This window comes from Parasteatoda tepidariorum, chromosome 3 (genome assembly GCF_982258835.1).
Source record: "Parasteatoda tepidariorum strain Cologne lab strain chromosome 3, Ptep-v5.0, whole genome shotgun sequence".
Taxonomy (NCBI): Eukaryota; Metazoa; Arthropoda; class Arachnida; order Araneae; family Theridiidae; genus Parasteatoda; species Parasteatoda tepidariorum.
Genome location: NC_141757.1, coordinates 102,085,158 through 102,110,904, shown reverse-complemented (window position 1 = coordinate 102,110,904; position 25,747 = coordinate 102,085,158). Strand labels below are relative to the sequence as shown.

General features: G+C 28.0%; 2 protein-coding genes and 1 long non-coding RNA gene across 3 annotated transcripts; 2 read left to right on the top strand and 1 right to left on the bottom strand.

The window, feature by feature from the left end:
* Positions 1-2,441: 2,441 nt before the first annotated feature.
* Positions 2,442-24,391, bottom strand: LOC139426121 (uncharacterized). The gene is made up of 4 exons (XR_011637368.1): positions 24,187-24,391; positions 23,056-23,161; positions 22,001-22,084; positions 2,442-2,646 (listed from the first exon to the last, which is right to left on the bottom strand). It is a non-coding gene; the product is annotated as an uncharacterized LOC139426121 (long non-coding RNA).
* Positions 8,863-18,708, top strand: LOC147814117 (uncharacterized). Its single transcript, XM_087159856.1, has 5 exons — positions 8,863-9,015; positions 11,798-11,912; positions 12,363-12,502; positions 17,016-17,148; positions 18,575-18,708. Exons 1-5 carry the CDS (start codon positions 8,979-8,981, stop codon positions 18,597-18,599), a joined length of 450 nt encoding a protein of 149 aa, XP_087015982.1. The 5' UTR covers positions 8,863-8,978; the 3' UTR covers positions 18,600-18,708.
* LOC107454628 (uncharacterized) lies at positions 18,598-24,901 on the top strand. Its single transcript, XM_016071874.4, has 5 exons — positions 18,598-18,785; positions 20,985-21,111; positions 22,370-22,503; positions 23,478-23,640; positions 24,519-24,901. The coding sequence occupies exons 1-5, from the start codon at positions 18,608-18,610 to the stop codon at positions 24,688-24,690; spliced, it is 774 nt and encodes a 257-aa protein (XP_015927360.1). The 5' UTR covers positions 18,598-18,607; the 3' UTR covers positions 24,691-24,901.
* The last annotated feature ends 846 nt before the right edge of the window (positions 24,902-25,747 follow it).

Here is a 25,747-nt window from a genome sequence, read left to right as displayed (position 1 = left end):
ATAATTTCACTAATTCATAAAAAATTAAAATTTTCTAATTTCAATCTTTATCATGATGTTGAAAACTCCAGCCCTTAAAATTTATTTTCTGGATGAAAACCATATTGATAATATGAACAATGCTTACTTGTAAAGTTAATTTCACAAGTTTGATTCCTAAATTACGTGACGTAGTTCCATTTAGGTGTAAATTAAATTTGAGAACTACTTTAGTTTATGTCTATTATTCATAATTAAGTGAAAATAAACAAAAATACCTTGCTCTTTTAATGCTTTTTTTCATAATATATTTTTCAATAAATGCTTGATGATACAATTCAATACAATAACAAAAGCTATATTTTTATTGATGACCTTGGCTGATATTTTAAATACACAGCTATAATCTGAATAGTTCAGTTCAATCATGTTCATAAACTTTTTTTTTAAAATGGGGCAAAATCATGCAGACTCTATTCATAAGAATAATATTAATTATGATTTATATAAACTTACATCATAAATTCATGTCATAAATTTAGATTAAAAAAAAAACTCTTATGAACTCCACGTTGATGAAAATAAAAATAAAAACCAGTTTGATTCGCTTATTAGCATGCCTTAATTACGAACATTTTTGTTGTAACTCTTTTAAGTAATCTTTTTCACTTGCCCTCTTCAGTTTTCTCTTTTTTTTCACTTGCCCTCTTCAATTTTCTATCTTTCAATTCATTCTAGATTAAGTGAAATGCTTTGCTAATTTAAAAACTGCGGAAAATTTCACCATCAATTTCATTTTACAGAAAATACTTCATTTAAAGCTATTTTTCTTCCACAAATGGCTCGTTTTAGACTGTAAAGGAATGATTTTCTTTAATATTGTTTTTGGTACGATAAGTGTATGGTCGGTATACGAGCTTATAAGTAAAATTTTTATTCTTGCCGTTTAAAACTATGTAATTTTTTATTTTTTTAACAATTTCTGTATTAGCTTCATATTGACACTTTTTTATTTTTTCTATTATGGAAGGTTATGCTACGGATTGTGATGGTAGTTTCATGTTTTTATTTCTAAATTTATTCTTCGTCCATCTGAAAAACCGATGAAAAGCGAGGCCTTCGTGAATCGAAATAAATATAAGCTGTGAGTATTGATTTATATTTCAATAACTATAGTTAATGTGTCTTATTCTAATTCCATCAGGAATTATTTTTATTTCAATAAGTTGCTAAGTTGAGCAATAAAACGCGTTATTTGAAAATAATGTAATTTAAAAATAATGTAAGCAGACGACCACAGCTTTGGTAATGCTCCGAAATTAGCTTTTACGCGATATAAACATTACGTAATTCATCCTATATTACAAATAAGCTAGATAAAAAAAATGGACTCGATGATTGAAAATAAAAATTATATCTTCAAATTTATTTTGAAAAGAAGAAAAGAACCCGCTTTCGATTATGTTTATTGGTGAATGATTGAATTGCATTTAGCCTATTGTGTCATTAGGCTAAGTTGTCACCTTGACCAACGCAATTTCCCCTATCTTGTCTAATGACTCGCCACTCGAAACACCAGTTCACCTAAAAGTTTGATAGTTGCAAAAGAGATATTTTTTTCTTTTTATCTAAACATGTGGATTCAAAGTGTTGTTCTATTGCTAAGCATTAGTGAGTAATATATATTTCATTAAATGAATAAGTAAAAGTATATTTTATTACATGAATTAAAAAAGTATGTTTTTTTTACATGAATCAGAAAAAGTATATTTTATTACATGAATAAGTAAAAAATATGTTACTGCATGAATAAAGGAAAGTATGTTTCATTAAATGAATAAGTAAAATTATATTTTATTACATGAATAAGTAAAAGTGTATTTTATTACACGAATAAGTAAAAGTATATTTCCTTACATGAATAAGTAAAATATATTTTATAATAAGAATAAAAAAAAGCATATTTTATTACATATTTAAATGTTCCCCTAATGACATTTGACACCTTTTTTTAGAAACTTAATGAAAGAAATAATCTTGATCATATGATAAAAATGTTGAAGCTGCCATTCTTTTAAAATATCTTTTTTGCTAAGTATTAGTAAGTGGAACATTTATTTCATGACTAAGCATGTGTTGCTCCTCTAAAAATATTTGTCACTTTTTTTAAGAAGTTTAAAGAAATCAAATCGTCGTGATTATTTAATTAAATATTTTGGCAGTCAAATATTTAGTAGTTCATTTTCGTAACATTAATATGTTTCACATATATGCTTGAATTGCTTTTTTAAAAATGTTTTAATCATTTGTAGAAATTAATATTTTTAAAATGACAAAAATTGACATGATTATCTAATAAAAAATTTACAAATATGTTTTAATCAAGTAAGGTCAGTAATTTTCAACAAGAAATATTTTAATTATTTTATTAAAATAATCTTAATAATAATCTTAACTTGCCTATTAATTGTAAAAAGTACTTAAAACATTGTTAAATTTTAATATAAGATTTGAAGTTCGAATAAGCTTTTTATTCTGTAGTATCACACTTTGTCTAAAACTCCACTTGGTGCATTTTTTCTTTAAAATGAGATTTTTCTGATGTACTATCTTTTTGTGGTTTCTCTGGTCTACTTGAGAGCTGTTGTTTTCCTGCTCGAATTATTACTGATCGAATTATTACTATATATAAACTTTAAACTTGCGACTTTAAATTATGCTATAAACATTATATGACACAGAAGCAAAACATTTCAGTCAAACGATGATGCCATGAACACTTTGAGAATTCATTCTAATTCACTTTTTATTTCATATAGATTCAAGTACCATTTTTCTTCTTGTTAATCAAGATTCAGATATAACCAAAATTGCAAAACTAAATGCACGGGAACCATGTTTGTTTAACAAATCAAAGATCAGTTTACTAGCCGTAGGCCATGTAACCCACAATTCAATTGAACCTTTACCTTGCACGTCTCTAGCCCAAAATTTTGCAATATCTTGTATCTCCTTGAGTTTTCAGATTGCTTAAACTGAGGTTATTGCTTTATAGCATGGAAGGTAGACGATGGCAAAATTGTTATTTTACTTAATAGAAAATGATATTACGTTTTCAATTAATAGTTTAAACTTTGTCAAAAAAATTTGTTAATAAAATTATATCATTTACAAGTTTAAAATTCAACATTATGCTTTTTATTTTCCAGAAACTATCAGTGTAACGTTAAATAGGAAATGGGAATAGCAAGAATCCAAAAATTAGAAGAACTAGATCCATGTTGTCTTTTACAAATCAAAGATCAGTTTACTAGCCGTAGGCCATGTAACCCACAATTCAATTAAACCTTTACCTTGCACGTCTCTAGCCCAAAATTTTGCAATATCTTGTATCTCCTTGAGTTTTCAGATTGCTTAAACTGAGGTTATTGCTTTATAGCATGGAAGGTAGACGATGGCAAAATTGTTATTTTACTTAATAGAAAATGATATTACGTTTTCAATTAAGAGTTTAAACTTTATCATAAATTTTTATCAATAAAATTATATTATTTACAAGCTTGAAATTCAACATTATACTTTTTATTTTCCAGAAACTATCAGTGTAACATTAAATAGGAAATGTAGATAACCAGAATCCTAAAATTAGAAGAGCTAGATCCACGTTGTCTTTTACAAATCAAAGACTAGCATTTAGGCCATGCAACACGAACTCCGATTTAACCCTTACCCGGTACGTCTCTAGCACAAATCTTACGATGCCTGGTATCTCCGTGTGATTTGAATCTGTTTAAACTAAAGGAATTGCCTTTTTTCCCAACAACAACAGAATGACTGTCTTTTAATTTAAAATAATAATAAAAAAATTAGACTTAATTTACAGAAAATACTAAAATTTGAATGCACGCAATAATTAAGCAAGCATAGGATTGAAACAAATGAAAGGACGAATCAGAGCTCTAATTAAGCAAGGAAAAGACTTTTAAGACACTGAAACTCTTTGATAAATATATTCATGCACTATTTTAAGAAATCATTATACTGATATTTTGATCATCAATTAAAAAAATAGTTTAATTTAAATATAAATATTCAGTTCAACTTAGCTGTTTAATCATTGATGTGACACTTTGTCTACATCTCCTACAACATTTGCTTGATCCTTGTCTACGTTTGCTTGAACTATGGTGGAAATTTAAATAGAAAATTTAAATTATACCTTAAGATACCTTAGATTAAAGATACATTAGAAAATTTAAATTTGAAACTTTAAGTTATTTTATAAACATTAATATAGTTGACGATAATGCAAAGAAAATACAGAAAATTTACTATTAACCACTAAATTTTGTTTTTCCATATGCAGTTCGCGTACATTTTACTTCACCGCTGATCAAGAAGCAGAGATACTTGGAATTTAAAAATTGATCGAAATAAAATAATAAAATTACAATAAATTATAATAAAATATGCACTAGAAGCATTCTGTTTTTAAAAATCAAAGATAACCAGAATATATATATATATATATATATATATATATATATATATATATATATATATATATATATATATATATATATATATATATATATATATATATATATATATATATATATATATATATATATATATATATATATATATATATATATATATATAAATTTTTAGTTGACTTGGAAGGGATTTACAATATTCGAGTGATGAAGTGCTTAGAAATCAAATAGTCCTTCTATCCAATTAGCCACAAAGGGATTTAAATAATTAAATAATTGCTTCATGCACGTAAGGTGAATTTTGGGTTCTTATCTGTAAAAGTAGTATGGTAAACGTAAACGTAGTATGGTATGAGACGTAAAAGTAGTATGGTAAGAGCAGAATGTTTAATTGGCAACCGTAATAACTAATAGTTTTATTCTAGCAATGGACAATATATTTTGTAGTAATAAGCATATACAAATACAGCTATAGGTACCAAGGTACTAGATTTTTTAAGACCTCATATTAGCACCGAACGACGAATGGGTAGAATCATAATAATTTTTATCTCAAGAGTTTAATGGCCATATTGATAAAAATATAAAAAAATATTGGGGAAAATATCTATTTTGAACAAATTTCACTTTTTTAATAAGACTATTTGGTGATTGTGTGTTCTATTTTTATTTGAATGCTATTAATAATTATGTATGCAATGTCTTCTTACGGATTCAATAAGTTACTTTGCTTAAGGTATGGACTAAATATTGCTTCCTATTTGAATCGAGAATAAAATTTTTTAATTTATTTAGATAATTTATAACAGGCAAGTGATATAAAGAAGTCCCTTACTGGTACTTAATATTTGAATTCTACAAGCCTCGATTGTGTAAAGTGATTAATTTTAGAGCTTTTTCTATTCTACAATGTAACGAATTAATGTAATGAATAATCAGATATTTTGTTTTTCAAGGCAAAAATGAAGTTTGCTAAAAAAAATGTGTGAAATAAGAACTTTCAAACGATGACATAGAAGAATCAATAACATTTTAGGAGCCTTTCAAAATTATTCAAACAATTACAATTCTTGTTTTTCTGTCAGTTTTCGTACCTAAAAGACAACCGTTATGAACAGTTTTTAAAAGACAAAGAAACAATAAGAAACAGAATTTATAATTGAAAAAAATATCAATAGCTTAAAATTAGAGGTCCTTCTCATATTTGATGATTTAAGATTAAGGTCTATTTGAAAATAAACCCAGATCCCGTAAAATAAGTATAAACCAAAGTTGTGGCAATCTGAAGGAGACATCAAGAAAAGAAAAGACAGCAAAGATTATCATGGTTACCAGAAACGGAGTTTTAGCAAATCTGAACGAAAATTATCGTCGAAATTTGGTGGCATGATTCTTTGCCTTAACAAAAAAATTTGAATTTTTCTTAAATATAATACTTTTCCAATTAATATGTAAACTAAACTATGAGAAATACAGAAATTTGCGAAACAGTATCTCTTTTGTTTTATTCTTAGGACCTGTGTTTCTACTTATTCTAAAATTGCTAGCTTTGGGAAAAGTGAAAAATTTGTGGCAAGTCTTTAATTTATGAATTTTCTTTAAAGGCATTAGTCAAATTAGCTGGATGCTGTCATTAAATATATTAATCTGAAAGGAATTAAAATGGTGTAAGCATAATTTTTAAACTTTAAATATTTGCTTTGTAATACTTAAATAATACTAGTAAAATTTCTTTTAATGAGTTCAATTTTATTGGAGTATATGTTTAATTAATTACATATTTATTTTTACCACTCTGAGGTATTTTTTACTAAGCCCTTTTTTATATCACCGTAGCTTAGCAGATGCTGGAACTACTACATGAGTTATAGATCGTTAAATTTAAAACTACAACATTTTTTAATAAAACTGGAAATTTATTAAATAGTATTGACATTTTTCTAATGTATTTAAAACAGTTAAAACTAATTTTGATTTTAGCTGTGATTTTATTTTTGGCATTTATCAAAAACAATTTAGAAAATTTTTATGATTTTATGCAAAATGAACTGAACTCAATTTTTAAGAGAGAATATAAATGAACTAATATTGGCACTTGAAATAATATTAGAGAACTCATTCATTTCTAAACCTTGGTTAATTATTGAAAATTGAGTGACAAGTATGTTTATATTATTAAAATCAGCTCTAAAGGCAAATGGCTTTATCTGCTTTTGTTTCTTTTCCTATTCAAATTAGAACATTTCTAATCAATAAGTTTCACCTACTTTATTTACCATATATTCGACAGACTTCTAATTAGCTAGAGTCCTCTTCATTTTGTGTTGTACACATTTGAGGTTTGGTAATAAAAACATCATTTACTCGAAAAATTAAATAATAAAAGGGTAAAAAATTAAATTGGAAAAATCTTTAAAAAAATATCAGAAAATATGTATTGCAGTTTTTATAAATGTAAAGGTGTTCAGTAAATATGTTTAAAACAAATAAATTTACAATAATTGTTTTCATTTCTTTGATAATTTATATAATGTTCCTGAAAGTAGCTTCTTCGTAGTGTTCCAAAATCGTAAATATTTCTTGAATTACGGTTTGATTGAGTAGTAATATTCACAGATTCAACAAATTAACCTTTATCGTGTTTTAAAATATTTATATCTCAGTTACATGGAGTAAAAAAATTCTGGTAGAAGTACTGCACTGCATTTTAATGTCATATCTGGTAAAATGATCATAGTTCGGGCAATAAGAACCAATATATATATAAACCATTCATTTGGTTGTTCATATGGTAACAAGTTACCAGAAATTCAGATTTTCAAAATTATAGTTTTTTTTACTAAGCATTTACTATAAAATACAAAACTGAGAAGTAAATTTAACTGAATGAATGATTTTTATACCATAGTCTAAGATATCATGATAAAATTTCAAACTTTTACCGCATTTACTAAAACTTATCACATGTTATAAATGCATATTTTATTGCTAATACTGCCAAAATCATAATGCTTCGATGAAAATTACTTAGTGATATGTGTTCCCTGAGAGTCAGAAACATGATAAATTTTACCATATTGGGGAAGCTTAGTCTATACTTGCTTCTCCATGTAATAACACTCATTTTAATTAAGTAACCAAAGTTATTAAGAATACAAATTTGAATCTTTCATTAAGTTAGGTTTGAAAATTTCTAATGCTTTGTTCGATGGTTATACTTTTAAAATGGACAATAAGTCAAGTTTAAATCCACAAAAATTTCACACTGTCCAATTTAGACCAAGTAAACTAAGCATTTTTTTACCTCATCAGCTCAATTAGAGCTGTTACTTTTTTATTTATAATGAATAAAAAATAAATAACTCCTTGCTTAATGAATTCAAATTAATATAAAACTTTGTCTTTTTGTTTAAGCTATTTAAAAAAATTTATATCTGAATCACAGATTTTGCTTTTTAATATCAGATCTTAATATATTTACCTTGTTATTATTTATTTTCATTATTATGACATATTTTTCTGAGAATTACTTATTTTTATTATAATTACTTATTTTTATTATAACAACTAGTTTTTATTATAAAAGATTATTTTTATTATAACTACTTATTTTTAATATAAATACTTGTTTTTATTATCATTTGTTTAAATTGTCTGTTAGCATGACTGGAAAAGGGAGAATATACTTGCCCGGTAAATACGATCGAAGTGAATGAAATTCTATTAAGAGTTTTGAAATTTTCAAAATGCGACATTAAATTAGAATCACCTTCCTTCTTATTGATACACGAAGTGAGCAAAATAATTTTCATATATTAATTAATAGCAAAACAGTTTTCGTTTAATTAATCTCATTTATGGTTACACATTTAAATATGTATTATTGTCTATAAACAGATAGACTATTTGAAAAATCAATTTAACGAAATTTAAAAATAATAACAAAAATCACAGAATAACAGAAAGAAAATCAGAAAGAAAATCAGATAGGTCAAATTAGGAATCAGATTGGAAAGAAAATCAGGTAGGCTAACTATATAATAAAAAAGTGAACGCAAAACTTTTTGATATTTTTCAAAAACGAAAAATCAAAATGTATTTGTTGCATGCTGTATTTTTATAACTGCAATGAAACAACACGCAGTGTTTTGAACAAACAAATCTGGAAACCACGTTGTTATCAGAGTGCATCTTGATTTAATTTTAAATCTGAGAACATTCAGCTTACTATACAAACAAGGTATAAATAAATAAAAAGAAAGTTGAAATGTTATTTGAAAATAAAAATAATCTTTTTAGTTTTATCTTTTTTTAATAGGCAAAAGGAAAAAAGGAAGCAGGCTTATTTAATATGATCGGAGAAATATAATAGCAAACTTTCCTTATTATGTGAGCGTTGTCCTTCGTTTACTATCATTACAAAAAGCTCTCCTTTTTACTAAAGAATCAGTTTGACAGGAAATAATTGTGATAAAGGAGGTTATTTCTTTTTGGGAACCAAATATGCGGTTGCAGCATCTTATTGCACTATTAAGTTCTAGTGAGTAATACATATTTTTCTGTAATAAGTTGTATTGCTTTTCGAAAGAAATATTATACTTTGTTTTAGAAAATTAACTTTTATAAATATCTAATCACACATAAATATATTTATGAGTGATATCGGCATTTGGTATATTTTTGCATCAATATATTTCGATTTATAATTTGTTAGTTCTACGTGAGTAAATGTTTTTATGCATTTTACATTCTTTTATATTCACTCATAAATATGAACAGATTTTAAGGGGAGAGAAAAATGACGATTTGAAAGTATGCATAAAGATTTGAAATGATTTGTATTTATTGTATTATAGATAATTTAATTATTAATAATTTTCGTTTGAAGTGCATTAAGTTTTTTAATATCCATGTAATAAAGACTTTTATATTTATGCAATGAGCCGCGATGACACAGGAGATAGAACGTTCGCCTTTGAATCAGGTGAATCCGGCTGGAATCCTAGCGATGGTTGGTCGATACAAGTCAGTATTTAGCTAACACTGACCACAATGCTGACGTAAAATATCCTCAGTGATAGACAGCTCATGGGTTAGAGTCTCTTTCCCGTCAGGCTCACCGTGGGAGGTTCTCATGGTCTTTCCCTTAATTTTACGCAAAAGCGGGTTATTTCCATCAAAAAGTCCTCCACGAAATCAAATTTCTCCCAATCCAGGAATTCCCTTGTCTTCCGGATTGAATTCAAAATTACAAGGCTACGGAATTGAACATTTGTAGTCGTAAACCCAAAAATTGCGTCGGCTGTTCAACTACAGTTACAGAAAATAATTATGCAATAGTCATATCCTAAGTCGTTATACTTAAATTACAAATAAAGCACGAGGGAAATTTCCCTTCCTTTTTGGAAATCACTGATTCTCTTACGTTCAAAAATCAGGGGAAAAAATGCGCACTTACCCTTTTGTACTATTTTGCTAAAAGATGACGATTTTCAATGTTCGTAAAGTATTTTAAATATCCAATAAATACCGTCTGCATACGAAGCATGTAGTCAAAATTCGTGATAGCAATGTTTCCCTAATCTTTAAGCAAAGAGAAAACGAAAAAATATCTAAAAAGTCTAGCAAATCCTTACTGAAGAAGAAGGTACTAGAAAAAAAGTTTGAATGCTTTTCTAACAACTAGGAGGCTTCGCCCCCCGCTCGCTGGCGCTCGCCAACCCCCGGAACTGCTTTCATAGTTCATTTCGGATTGCTTCGCAATCCGATGCTCGCTTTGCTTTCTCACTGGATGCGTTCTTAACGTCTAGCTTTTGTATACTTTTTTGAACACTGAAGTTCCGAAAACTTTTCACTGCAGAAAATTCTAAACCTGTGCACCTCAATATTAATTTGAAATTGCAAACAGTTCGCATATTTTTCTTAATCACACTATTCTAAATTTCAGTTGTTGAGAAAAGTAACTGTTGTAAGTTTTGTTTTAAAGTCTTTTTCACCAGAGGGCTAAAACCATGTGTTATAAAACAATATGAAATAGTACTGAACGCCGGATGTAAAGCATTGGCTTCGATGAAGATAATTTTGTGAGAATTTTTTTGATAATTTGGTGAGAATTATCAAAGGAATTGATAATTCGGTGAGAATTATCAATTATTTCCACAACGCACTGAACTCTGCTGGCAGAGTTCAGTGCGTTGTGGAAAATGCTTAGTAAGCATAATGAAAAAGTCATCTTTTAACTAATCATAAATTTTATTAATTAAGAAACATCATAACTTAACTTAAACATCATAAAGGAGAAACAATCCTCTCCATAACATGAATTCAATACATACAGTCATGAAAATCAAAAGAAACAAAACTCCAAATCCAATCTTAATTTGTCATATATATACAATATAACAGTTGCATAATGAGGGTACTTACACACTCAAAATTAATGCTATGCAAATTCTGTCTTTAAACTATTTTTAAATGTTCGAACTCCCTCCTTCAGAGGTTTTTCGAACTCGTGATCTCTGACTCTTACTCGAACCTTGTTCATTGAAATTCATATTCTAACACTTTCATAGTTCATTTCGGATTGCTTCGCAATCCGATGCTCGCTTTGCTCGCTTATTGGATACGTTCTTAACGTCTAGCTTTTGTATACTTTTTTGAACACTGAAGTTCCGAAAACTTTTCACTGCAGAAAATTCTAAACATGTGCACCTCAATATTAATTTGAAATTGCAAACAGTTCGCATATTTTTCTTAATCACACTATTCTAAATTTCAGTTGTTGAGAAAAGTAACTGTTGTAAGTTTTGTTTTAAAGTCTTTTTCACCAGAGGGCTAAAACCATGTGTTATAAAACAATATGAAATAGTACTGAACGCCGGAAGTAAAGCATCGGCTTCGATGAAGGTAATTTTGTGAGAATTTTTTTGATAATTCGGTGAGAATTCACCCGATTAGACATATGATGCTCTTGCGTGCTTAAGCCTATCAATTAAAACGTATTAGCGTTTTATGTAATATAGATTAGCCATATGATGCTCACTACGTGCTCTTGCGCGCCGAATCCAATCAATTAAAAATGAAAACTGTTGCCAGCGCGAGAAAAGAAATATCATCGGTTTTATTGATACATAGTTACGTATTAGCGTTTTATATAATATAGATCGTTTTTTCTTCTTTAACGACCAAATTGAATCGTGATACTCTTTCCTTTTTATTTTTGATTTAAATTTTAAATGGGATTTTAGGTGGTTAAGAAATAACACGCATTGTTTCTTTCCTATTTAGTTTATTTAGTTTATTTACTTTGCATTATCTTACAGTTTTTCTGGTTGATGGACAAGACGAGTGCCCTGAAAATGTGGTAGAATTTTGTGGAATCCCCATCCAAGACTTGAAATTCCCAACGCGTAACAGTGAACTTGAAGAACTATGCACGTAAGAAGCCTATGAAAAGAGAAGAAAAAAAAACTCTTTCTTTTTAAAAAAAACTTCATTTAATTTTATTTTATTCTCAGTTTTATAAGGTGTTTTCAACGAACGGCGTAGTTTATATTGGTAGAATCATTTTTAAAATACCATGCATATAAAAAGTTGAAAATTAATATTTAAGCAAGTTTGATGAACAAAACTCACTAAATTTGGCATATCACTATTAAAAATAGCGATATTAACATTATCAAGGATGTTCTTCCAAGCTAGCCTAGTTTAATTAGCAAACTCTTTAATTTTTCTTCCTTTATTTGACAATTTCTGAGGATATACGCTGAAGTAATCATCATCCCGTATATTTAAAAGTTTTTGTCAGTAAACGTTTTTGATAGTAAACGCAAGAAGTCCAAAAATTTCTTATTAATAAAAAAATTTTTCTGTTTTTTTTTTCTGTAGAAAATTGAAGCATTTTGCTGAGTGTGTAATTAATAACAAAGAAATATGCCCAACAACATCTGGTCCGAGTTTAGAATTTGCGCAATCTCTTCTAAAAACCTGCAATACATTTTGCATGAAGGAGTCTGCTTGGTTTAAAGGTAAGTTAATTTTTTAATAAAAATATTTATCGAATTTATATATATATATATATATATATTCCCGAATAGCCAAATATTTAATTACCTAATTAATTTTGGTAGTAAGTACTGATTAAAATACGGAATAAGTTACGTACTGAAAAGCAAAATTGATGGAGTCATTCGTTTATGATATATATTTGCAAACCTATTAGAACTGCACTAATAATGTGCAGCTTTATTATAGATAATACAGAAATTTCACGGGTGTTTCACGGGTCTTTGAAAAATGATAAGTAACACTGAAAAGTAACCACTATTTTGATAAGAGGAACTATTAAAAGCGTGCTCATCTTAATTTTTTTAACTTAAATTCTCCGACGAAAAACAAGGAAAAATAATTTAACTGTATTTAATTTTGCTTTACTATTTGTTTTACCATAATATGTGTTTTGCTTTATTAATATGTGTTTCAGTTAAGTGCATAACTTCTTTTCATTATACAATATTGATTTATACTCCATAAGGAAACAGGGTATAAGTTAATTAATAAACAAAAATAATTTGCTGCATAGATGTGGTCTATCCTGGAGAGTTCTGTGTTTTATGTATATATATATATAGTTCAAAATGAAGATAAAACAAAGGAAAATTACAGACATATGAAAAAAGGGGAGAAAAGAAAAATAATAATAAAAAAATATCAAACATCTGGGGGAAAAAAGGATAAAATTTTTAAATATATTGTGGTCAAAATTATTTATTAAATAATTTCTTTGTTAATTAGTATAATTTTTCCACGTGCAAATCCATTTCGAGCCAATCCGTGGATAAAATTATTTACTAAAAATTTCTTTATTAATTTATACAATTTTTCAATGTGCAAATCCATTTCTTGCAAATCCGTGGCTAAAATTATCTACTGAAATTTTATTTGTTTGTTAATTTATATAATTTTTCCATGTGCAAATCCATTTCGGGCAAATCCGTTGCTAAAATTATTTACTAGAAAGATTTCTTTGTTAATTGGTATAATTTTTCTACGTGCAAATCCATTTCGGACAAATCCGTGGCTAAAATTATGTGCAAAACAGGTAATTCACATTTCTCTTTTCCATTTTATATTTGTTTCTTAAATGAATATATATTTTCTTAAATTATTTATGGTCAATTTCTATAAATTATTCAGTATAATATTGCGTTGCGCACATCCATTTTCGGGCCCATCCTTGGTGACTAACAAATCAAGCGCACTTCAGCAATGCTGTAAGAACGACACTTTAAAACAAAACTCCTCTAGTTACGTTCAATTTGCGCTTTTATTTTCAGATTTTGCAATCTGACAATCTTGTTAGGAAAATATTTTAAATCATTCTTGAAAAATTTCCTGTTCATGTAAGTGCATTTGAATTCACTACTCGCTTTATAGTTTATGTTTCATTCTCTTTTTTCTTTTTCTTTTATTTTATTTTCTGTTTTTACGTGTCATTTTTACTTATTGTGTTCTATTTTAGTTGTTGTAATTTTTGTAAAAATTTTTTTGAGTTCTCCTCACACTATTGTATTGATATATTTTGCTTTGGCTATATTGATACAATATCAGAAAGCACTCTTTTTTACGGATATAATCCTGTGGGTTGATGAAAAAATTATATATATTATTTTTAAATTTTGAATTTTAATTTTGAATTTCGGATTTTTTTTTTAAAAAAAAGACTTTATCCTTTTTTTTTCTTCTTTTTTTTCCCCAGTTGCTTGATATTTTCTTTAATTATTATTTTTCTTTTCGCTCCTTTTTTCATATGTCTATAATCCTTTGTTGTTGTTCTTAATTTACGTCGCACTAGAGCTGCACAATGGGCTATTTTATTTTATTTTATGACCGCCGTTGAACAGTCGACCCAATTTTTGGGTTTACGACTACTTATGTTCAACGCCGTAGCCTTGTAATTTTGAACCAATCTAGAAGACAAGGAAACTCCTGGCCGGAGAATGATCCGAAGACATGCCATCACAATTTTGATCCTCTGCGGAAGGGATGGCACTCCCGCTTCGGTAGCCCGACGACCTGCGCACGAAATCGAGCACTTTACGGTAGCACAGTTTAACGAGGACCAATACCGCACACCCTTCGTCCCTACGCAGACTGATCCAAGTGGTCACCCACCCGCACACTGACCGTAGCCAGTGATGCTTGACTTCGGTGATCTGATGGGAACCGTGTCTTAACGATCAGTCCACTGCGGGACTGTAATCCTTTGCATATATATATATATATATATATATATATATATATATATATATATATATATATATATATATATATATATATATATATATATATATATATATATATATATATATATATATATATATATATATATATATATATATATATATATATATATATATATATATATATACACAGTCAGTCATATATACGTGAAGTAGGTCACCCTAAGGGACATCGCAAAAGTGACCTTATAGGCGGGGTGACATGTTAGCCGATTCATTAGCAGTTCGTAACTAAGCCAATAAATAGTACACATTATGACTTTTTAAAAATGGTAATACAAACGAAAACGATCGGCCATTAATTAAATATTTAAGTTAATAAATTTTAACAGAATTAGTAAAGAATTAAAGAAAGTTAGATTTTCAAAAAAAAGTTTTAATTTAAAATAAAGCTGTTTACAAATTTCCTCAAAGTGTACATACATACATTACATCTTACCTTATTTAAAATAATCTTTTATGTAGGTCTGTCTCATTTTTGGTTTCATTTTTCGGACGTTTTCTGGATTTTGTAACTTTTCAAAATGCTCCTCATCTCCCTCATGGTTTGTAAAATAATTTCGCATGACATTTATTGCATTGAAGGCTTCTACTTGGGTTACAGCTACTGTCTCAAGATCATTGTCATTGTCCACAACTTGTGAAACAATTTCAGAAATTGTAGCTTGTTCGTTGACTGCAACATTTTCCTAGAACTCGAGAGGGGTAATTGCCTTGTAAGGAAGTTAAACAGGCTTTTGTTAGAAAGGAGCTTCCCTCGCCTCAGATAAAAATGACCTTATAAGCGGTAACGATTTTTGAAACTTGACCATATATCCGATAATCTGTAACAAAGATTTCCTATTCAGTGTGTATATATATATATATATATATATATATATATATATATATATATATATATATATATATATATATATATATATATATATATATATATATATATATATATATATATGGGTCATTCTCACTGAAAAGGTATATCTATTGACTAAAAAAATTTCTTAAATTAAAGTAATTAAAAAAATGATAAAAATTACATAAATGCCTTTATTTATTTTTCTTATATGTCCTTATAATAATGGTCAAGTTTTCTATTTTATTTTTTACAAGATTTAAAATATTTTAAATTCTGCCATTTGAAAATTTGCCAATATTTACTTCTCTGATAAGAAAAAGTTAAACTTAATTGATTTTCTTTAAAAATAGAAACAAATTAAAACATTTGTTCCATTTTAAAAAATATCAATTAAAAGAAAATAGTTTTTTAATTATTAAAATTGTATTATGGTTATCTAACACATTGACTGTGTCTTCTCCTCCGTGGAGGAGACAAAAACTAGTTCTTGAATTTTTCTGATTTTTAATTTTAAAGTTACAAAAATGGGGCAGTTCTTTTTGTTAAATATACTATTTTTGCAGACTAAAATTCATCTATCAAAAATAAAATAATTTTCTCTTACCGTCTTTATGATGTCCACGGAGTATACGGTGAGAACTTTGCCAAACCCCAGTTGAACACAACAATCCAAAACTGACACCAAAGAGAACAAAAACAACTGATATTTAACATTAGAAAATGGAATGGTTACCCCTCCCAGCAGCTGTCTTATAGGAATTTCGCCAATGCTGCCCTTTATTGCATATTTATATACATATTATATGCTGCCCTTTATTGCATTATATTAGGAGACATCATTTTTGAGGGACAAAGTTTACTAGTCATTTATTTTATAAAAATAATTTTTTTTTTAAAAATATTAAATAAAAAGTTACTATAAACATTTAACTAGGTAAAACTACAAAAATCTTTAAAATAACATTTAAATTGTTTAACAGGCATTAAAAATTATTTTGTGTAATTAATAATTATTATTAATACACAATAATGTGGCATTAATAATTATTATTTAATTCATGTTTATTAAAAAATAAGAATGAAATATTAAATACATTTAGCAGAAATGCATATGATTTGTTAGTTAAGGACTTCAGGAAAAATGATAAAGAAAAATATTAAGAAATCTGCTGTATTTCCTAATATTTATTACTCAGGGACTTAAAAAATCACCTTTTAGTGAGAATGACCCATATATATATATATATATATATATATATATATATATATATATATATATATATATATATATATATATATATATATATATATATATATATATATATATATATATATATATATATATATATATATATATGTGTATAACATTCCTTTGATTTTAAGGAGCCGTAAAATACGGCAGTTGCTACGACAATTTTGTTGGTATTGAAGAGACCAGAGAGAAATGCTCACCTGATAAAGTTAATAAGACTAATCGCCTTTTATCAAGTGGGCCTGATGAACTTTTTCAGTGCTAGTAAGTATTTCATGATTTCAAAAGAAGGACTTGAGAGAGTCAAGTAGAAAGTCTCATTCTTTCTAAAGTTTACACTTTAACATTGAATAGTTATTTGGTGATATTATCTTGAAGTTTCCGAAATTTCCCGCAGGAAATTGCACATCAGTTAGAAACCTACTGCTGGTGCAAAATTAAAACGACACATCTGCAAACATAATACGTTGCAGATGTGTCGCTTTAGTTTTGAACAAGCGATATCTTATCTCTTATTTGATAACTTTATAATTTTAACTGAAGCCGCTCCCTTTAACAAACTGAAAATGTGTTCGATCACAATGTTTTCTCATATTTAATAAAGAAAATTCCTATGTTCTTGCATTTATTTCATATATTAAAGTTCTTATTGATTTAATTATTAATTTTGAAGTTTTCTCAAACAAGTTGTTAGTTTATTGCTTAGTTATTTTAATTTTGCTTAATTTAAAAATTACTAAACTTAGTTCACATATTAAGTACAGGTATTATTGTTGTTTAGAAACGGATTTAAATTATCATGTATTTTATAAGGTGCAAGTTAAGCTATGACAGTTTTCTGATCTATATTTCTTTTTTCAAACAGTCATTTCAAACTATGTATATTTCTTTAATTTGCTGTTAGAGCAACGTTTAAAATGAAATAAATGTGCTGGCTTTTGTGAGCCATAACCAACAAATATAAAAAAGTTGCAATCCTAATTTTTGTAACCATTTATTGTAATTAACACTACAGTTAGAAGTGAAATTATTAACATAATATTTTAACACATAGTATCAAGTATCAAAACATATGCTTGACACTAGCCTGTATTCTAGCTTGCTACTTCGTCAGAAATTTTAAATTATTTTAAAGCATTTCGTTAACGTATAAAACATGATTTGCGGAAAATAAATAACGAGTTTTTGACAGGAAAAAAAAGGCGTAATCAATTTAAGATTCAATTTTGCACGTGTTTTTACACGAGCTATGAAACTTGATGTTTTATCAAGACTTAAGAAATCATGTTTTATACGTAACCTGAAATGTTTTTTTAGTAATTTAATGTAACCGCATCGTTATATTTCACATGGTTCTAATCAACTATTCTTTTGTACTTGAATATTGGAGAATATATTATTAAAGAAATAAAATCAGGTATTTCTAATTTGTTTTTATTTAAAAGCAATAAAGCAGCTTCATTAAATGCGAGAACCATGTATAAATGCAAAATCAAGCCTCTTCAGAGCGGTATTTAGTGCAAGAGAAATTACGTAAAACTGTTTCGGTTTTATCGGACTCACACGAACTATTTTTAAATCACTCTTTCATCGCATACTTACATCAATCAATATTTATTTTAATTTGAGTTAATAAAACCTGTTTTTATTAACCAGTTTAAATTCAAACTACTTTTTTATTGCATTTTAGTATTGATATCACAACTACTGTTTAATTGATAAAATGTCGAGAATATGTGGAAAAATGGCTACAGAATTAGGTCTGCATTTTCTGAATGGAATTGGATTCTGGAACGCTTTTTGTTTGGATAACAAAGAAACAGCTTTAAAAAAGATGAAAGATAACGAACTCGATTTCAGTCCTGAAACTACAGAGGACGAATTTGTGACTCTCTTTGAAGGTATGAGAACAAACATTACTTTATCTTGAATCTCGCTTTATTGTTTTGCTTCTAAAAAACCAAATTATTTTTAAATTTTTTTTTCTTTCAAAGCAATGTTTTTGAAAACATCACCTTTAATATGCGCTCACAGAGTCCCAAAATATTTACCTGCTGCGCTGATGAATTGTTTTTGCTGATTAGTTGTATTAATCGAATGATAATAAGGAATAAAGCAGAACATTATTAGCGAAAAAGTCCTGCTGCCAGTAGTAATAAGAGTTACCATGCCATTCAATGTGCCTTATTCCTTTCGGGTAAAATAACCAATTTTCAATTACGGCAGTCGCATTTAAGCTTAAAAATTGCGAATTGAATTTAGCAATAAGCGTGACCAGAGGAATAAAATAATTAGCTACTATCGTTTAGTACATCTTGTTTAGAGAATGATTTCAGCAACATTGGGGCTTCTAAATATTGTTTTTCCTCTGCGTTTCCACCTTATACAGCATATCTGACTTTTTCGGAAATACTTGAGTTGGTGATTAATTATAATTTTGTAATAATTCTGGTAATAAAGTAGAATGAGCAGCTGGCCATGTAAGAAAAAAACACTTGTCCGATTTGGCATTTTACATGTCTCCGCCATGTTGGTAGTACCATTTTCAAACCTGAATTTTACAATGCATATTTTTTTAAACTTTTTTTAATATTTTTTTTTTATTTTATAAAAAAGACATTGTTGAGAATTGAATTAAAAAATGAAAGAAATATTGATAAATTGTCGAGAATTAAATTAAAAATAAAAATATTAGGATAAATTATTGAGAAATAAGTTAAAAAAATAAAAACTTCAGTGATATATTTTTGAGAATTAGGTAAAAAAATAAAAACAATAGGGATAAATTGTCGAGAATTATGTTAAAAAAATAAAACTTCAGGGATTAATTAGCGAGAATTATATGAAAAAATAAATTCTTTAGGTATATATTATCGAAAATTGAGTTAAAAATAAAAACTTCAATAAATTGGAAAGAATTACGTTTAAAAAGAAAAACATTGGGGATAAATTGTGGAGAATTAAATTAAAGTACAAAAGCATTGGGGATGAATTGTCGAAAATTAGGTTAAAAAATAAAAACTTTAGCGATAAATTGTCGAAAGTTAAGTTAAGTTAAAAACAAAACTGACTCCCGTTGTCTAAGTGAAAGCGCTTCGCGCTCTGATGCCACAGGTCCTAGGTTTGATCCTCGAGCCGGGCAAGGTTGGTTCTTCCTTTCAGCCCTTCTGTGGGTCGAAAAATAAGTGACAAGCATGCTTGGGAACTAAACAACGGGGACTCCGCGTTCGGCTGACAGCCTGACCGGAACATCTGCTCCTGCACCCCAGAGCCCAAGGTCAAGAAAACTGAGATGGGCACAGTAGGCCTTGGCCCTCTATGGGCTGTCACGCCACTGAGTTTAGTTTAAAAACAAAACTAAATTACTTTTCACATCGTTGAAGTTAAAAACTTTTTTCTTACTTAAAAATTGTGATAATGTATTTATCATAATTCAAATAAAGTACGTAGATTAAAAAAAAAATCTAATATCCCTCACTTATTATTTGTTTACGAACATTTCTCTCTTAAAGTTTCCTGAAAAGCACGTAGAAGATATTAAAATACATCAATTTTACGAATAAAAAATGACTGATAAAATTACTGTATTGTATGATAAAGACATTTCTGGTAGAAAAAACCTTAATTTTGGTAATAAAACAAATATATACAATGTTTAAGCTATTTAACTGGTAACTTTTTCGTTCATATGGTAGCGAGTTTACCAGAAATCCTGTTTCGCAAAATTATAATTTTAATTACGACCACTTTAGAAAAAACCGCTCTAGTAAAAATTATATTAGATTTTCCCATTGAGCTATTTTACCATATTCTAGCAGTTTTGAAGATGCACTCCTTCACAGTTTTTTAAGGAAATTTTATTACTGAATCAAAATTAAAATTAAAAAGAATTACTTTCCCCCAGGTTCAAAATTATCCAATAAAATCTCATACTTTGCCCTTACTCATATTGAACAGAAATGCTCAATTGTTTAAATTTATCTTACTCAGTAATAAATGAAGGACAATTTCAATAGTTCACCACAATATTAAAATTCGCAAATGACTTTCATTGTTTTTGTAATATTCACACCCTTAATATTTTTATTTTTGTATTTCAGAAATTTCAGTCAGTTATGGATCAAACAAATATCTGTGCTTAAGTAACTATAAAAGTTTATGTCAGAATCCAGGGGATTTCTTTCATGATTTTCCAGAAAATTCTGCTAATCTGTCTACAAGATGCAAGTAAGATAAAAGATTTTTTAAATAATCATTAGTGATTTATTGAACTGCAAAAGTAATCTAAGAGAAGAGGAATGACATTGATTCCATTGTGCAATCTTAGATCATTTAGTATCTTAGAAGGCTGCAAGATTTCTGAGAAATTCTAAAATTTTCATTTTATTTTTCCAACAACTGCAATAAGAAAATAAAACGAAAAGAATTTTTTTAATTTGCTGCAGCAGAAAAAATATTCTAGAGAAAAAGCTCGTATTTTAAAGTATATATTCGATCTCACCGTTAGGAATTATCTGAGTTTTTAAGCGGAAATATAGCTTAAAATGTTTAAAACCATTGAACTTCTTTAAAACTTGCCCATTTGGCGAATTTTCAGTCTTAGAGTAAACTTACTTAAAAAAAATTTGAAAATTTTAATAAGCCCAGACAAGGTAATGTTGGAATAGTTTAGTAAAAGGCTAAATCGCAAGCATTTTTTTCTTCATAAAACCGTGGCGCATCTTCTTATTGACGTTTTGAAACATTTTCAGATCTAACATAGCGTGCGCTGGTTAAAACTAGGTAAATCTTTTAACATAATATAAATAAATTAATGTTACTAACTCAGATAAGTTATTGAAATGGCATATATTTGAAGTAAAAAAGAACTGAATTTTCAAATGGCGATAGAATTTTCAGTAAACAACCTTAATTACCGACTTTAATAACAATCATAATTACCGACCCAGGGAGTATCTGAAAAGAAATTTAGAAAATTAATTAAGAAAAATTTGTTGCTGTGTCTCTTATGGTGTAAAGGGTCTGGAACCTTTCCTTTCGAGGAATTCCTGGGGAATAGCTATACTGTATATGAGTGGTGCACGTAGTGTAAGGATATTGTTTGTAATATACTCACCTCTAAACTTTCCTAACAGGACGCTTAGACGAGATTTTTATTTCATAATTTCATTAACATTTGTTCTTCAATATATCTTGATCTCTAAGAAATAGGAAGCATTAGATGTAAGAGGCTTTAAAACAATTAAAAATATATCAGCATTGTGTTATTTTGTTCAATCAAAATTTTTAAAAATGGTTAAAAAAAAGTAATGATTTCTCGATTGGAGTAGTTAAACATGGATTTGAGACTTTATAAACAAATTTTGTAAAATGCTTCAAATCTAAATTAATATGTGGTGGTTCTGAAAGCATTTGAACAAAGGAAACATTTAGAGCAATACAATTGTAGAGTAGAATTTTTTTATATTTTTATTTTTATTTTCAGAGCTCATATAAAGTACAAAGAGTGTTTAATTGATTACGAAGAAAAATGCGGGGAGGAAATATGGGGATTGTATCCCCATGAAGATTTAGAAGCTCTGACTACATTTTGTGACGAAAATTCCGTTTTGTTCCATAGTAAGAATATTAACATTATATTCCAAGCACGATGTTTCACATATTGTCTTTTTATTTCATCTTTATTTCAGAATATTTTATAATATATTAGTTTTCCGAAAATGATCCCATCTTTTTTTGTTCCTCACTTAGAACCCATAATATTAGCTATTACTTTTTCATTCAGTCATACTTCAATGTTTAATATACTCTGTCTTAATTTCATTTTGATTTTAGAATTTTATATGATTTATTAGGTTTTGGAAAATGACCTCTTCTTTTTTTTGTTCTTATAACGCATAATATACGAATTAAAAATGAATTTTTTTCTTGAAATATTGATCCAAAAATTAAGGGATTAAAATTATCTGGCTAAGTTCTAATTCACGAAAAACTCCAAAGTTCAGTATTGAATTTTTTAAAAGTAAATTCCAGTTTACAGAAGACTCTAGACTGAAATTTTCTAAATCAATAAATTCAATTCACTAGATTCATGAGACCTAGAATGGAGTGTGACGAGGCCTTAAATTTATAAATAACTTTTTAAGTAAGCAAAAAAGAAATAAACATTACTTTTTTAATTTGCTGCAGAGATTGAGCGTTCGCCTTCCAGTGAGATGACCCTGGTTCGAATTCCAGTGACGACTTGTTCTGCTCATATTTTACTGTTTTTGCGGGGCTATAAGTTCAAGTATTATCTAATTAAAGATATTCATAAACATGTTATGCAAGCAAATGTAGATATAACTCCTCTTAGAGATAAAAAATATATATTTAAATAAACAGACAGCAGACTTAAAGAAAAATTATTTATTATTAAGCAATAGAATTTCATATTCATGAAACCTGTAAAGGGTCATGAGTTCAATTATCATGCAAGATAAAAATTAAAACAATTTTATCTTTACATGGATGTGAAAAATTGAATTTATCCAAATGAATGCTTTACATGCATTTGAATAAAAATTTTGTAACTTGATATTTTAATGTTGCAGCATTATCAGATAAAGGGAAATGTTTCAATAAATTTTATCAGAATTATGAAAAAGGTGCTAAAGACAGAGTTTTCAATTGTTTTGATGAAATAAAAAATAAAGAGATGTATGAACTGGAATACAATCAACGATATCCGGAAGATTATAATGTTAGGTCCTGTTTGTAAGTATATACTCACTCATTTTTAAAAAAATCATAATGCTTGTTAAATTATGAGTTAACGTTCATTATTTCATGAACTAATACAGAATAATCATTCACTGTTTCTTTAACATCTACTATTATACGAGACGCAGAGCAGTCATTCTCGCATATTCTGATTAACTTTTGCATGTGAAGTATGGATAATTTGGATACATATTGAATTAGAATACAATGAATTAGGATATTGCAACACATGAATGTACCTAAGTAACTCGAATAAAGCTCAAATAGGAGCAGAAAATCAGAAATACTGTAATTTCTTTTCTATAAACAGGATCCTTTCTCAAAATCAGAGGAAAGAATGAGCCAACATCTCCTACTATACGAAACACAGAATAGTCATTCTTGCATATTCTGGCATAACATTTATTTTTGCAAATGAAATTAGGATAATTAGGGTATATAGTGATTGAATTAGAGTATAATGGATTACGATATCACTATACATGGATATCTCTACACAATACGAATAAAACTCAAATAGACGCACAAAATCAGACTTACTTTAGTTTCGTTTCTAAAAAGAAGAACCTTCCTCCGTGGCGTATCACAGAATAAGTCAACGTCTTTTATCTTATGAATCAATGTCTATTATGCTATGAGCCAACTTCTCTTTTTGTACGAACTGAGATTTGTTCTTTTGTGTTCGACACTCAGAAAATTTCTTGTTTATAGAATCGGAACTTTATAATGTATATCATCCACTACTTAGTACGTCTGTTAGTGCGTCATTATGTCTGCTTTATTTTCGCTATTTTTTATTTACTTTTTCATGATGAATTTTTACTGCTAGTATCAAAATAGAACATTACTTTGTACGTCTTTTTATTTTTTAGTTATGATCTCCAGTTGGCGAAGTGCCTAACTGACGTAATATCAGAAGACTGTGGAGAAACAGCAAAAGAATTAACGTCGCAAGCCTTAAAAATCAACAAATTTAAGCACACATTGTGCAGAGATTTGCCAAAAGAAGCTGCTTTCTTTATGAATGAATTAGATTTCAGTTAGGAAACAGAATGTTCACTTGAGAATTTCATTAAAAGTCTTTAGAACGAAACCTAAATAGTTTAAGATGGAAAAAATTCCTTAACATCAAATTAATAAAAAATATTTTTTGTTCTAATTTTTATAACTGCAGTTTAGAAACTGTACAATAAAAATTAAGTTACTGAAACTATAGTTTTTGTTCTATTTTATCAATATAAATTTCTTTTTCTAATGTTTGTCTTAGCGTCCTTTATTAAGTTTCATTTAATTTTTTAGTGTAACTTTTTAGTTTTATCCCTCAGGTAATAAAAATTGTCACACCGATATTTTAAACCATGCAAAAAGACTAAGGAAATTAAAACTTTTTAGCTTGGTAGAGAACAAAATTTTAAAACCATGTACATAATTGTAAAATTAACATTGATTTCTGAGATAACTTTCACAGATAATTTTCTTTTAACATTTGATAAATATAAACAGAAGAACTGGTTATTCTTTTAATAGCAATTAATGCATTTAATGGGATATCTGCAAGTGATGTAGTGTGAGTATCTTGATCCTGATTGGTTGTTGAAACATGGATTTTCTTTGAGTTAGCAACTGTTCTTTCCATTCTATTTCGAATAAACCAAGCGTTTCAAGTATAAGTTCTCGTAGGTGACCTAGTATATATTTCGCACATTTACCAAAGGTCTAGTCATACTAGGTCTAGTTAAGTGCCACTGACCGGTATACCTTTGCCCGGTATCCCCCACACTGATATTTTTTTAAGGTCAAGTGCCATTGCCCGGTATACATTTGCCCGGTATACCCTATACTGATGTTTTTTTAAGGTCAAGTGCCACTGCCCTGTGTACATTTGCCTGATACTCCATACACTGATGTTTCTTCTAATCTATCGTCAGTAAGCATTAAAATATCGTATAAATGTAATTATATCCATGAATAAATTAATATCAAATCGGATGTAATAAATATTTTGGACATTCACCAAAGCGACTATAAGATTGTCAACATTCACCAGTGAAAGTCAACAACATCTGATTTTGGTCATTCACAGTAACATGCACATCATTTA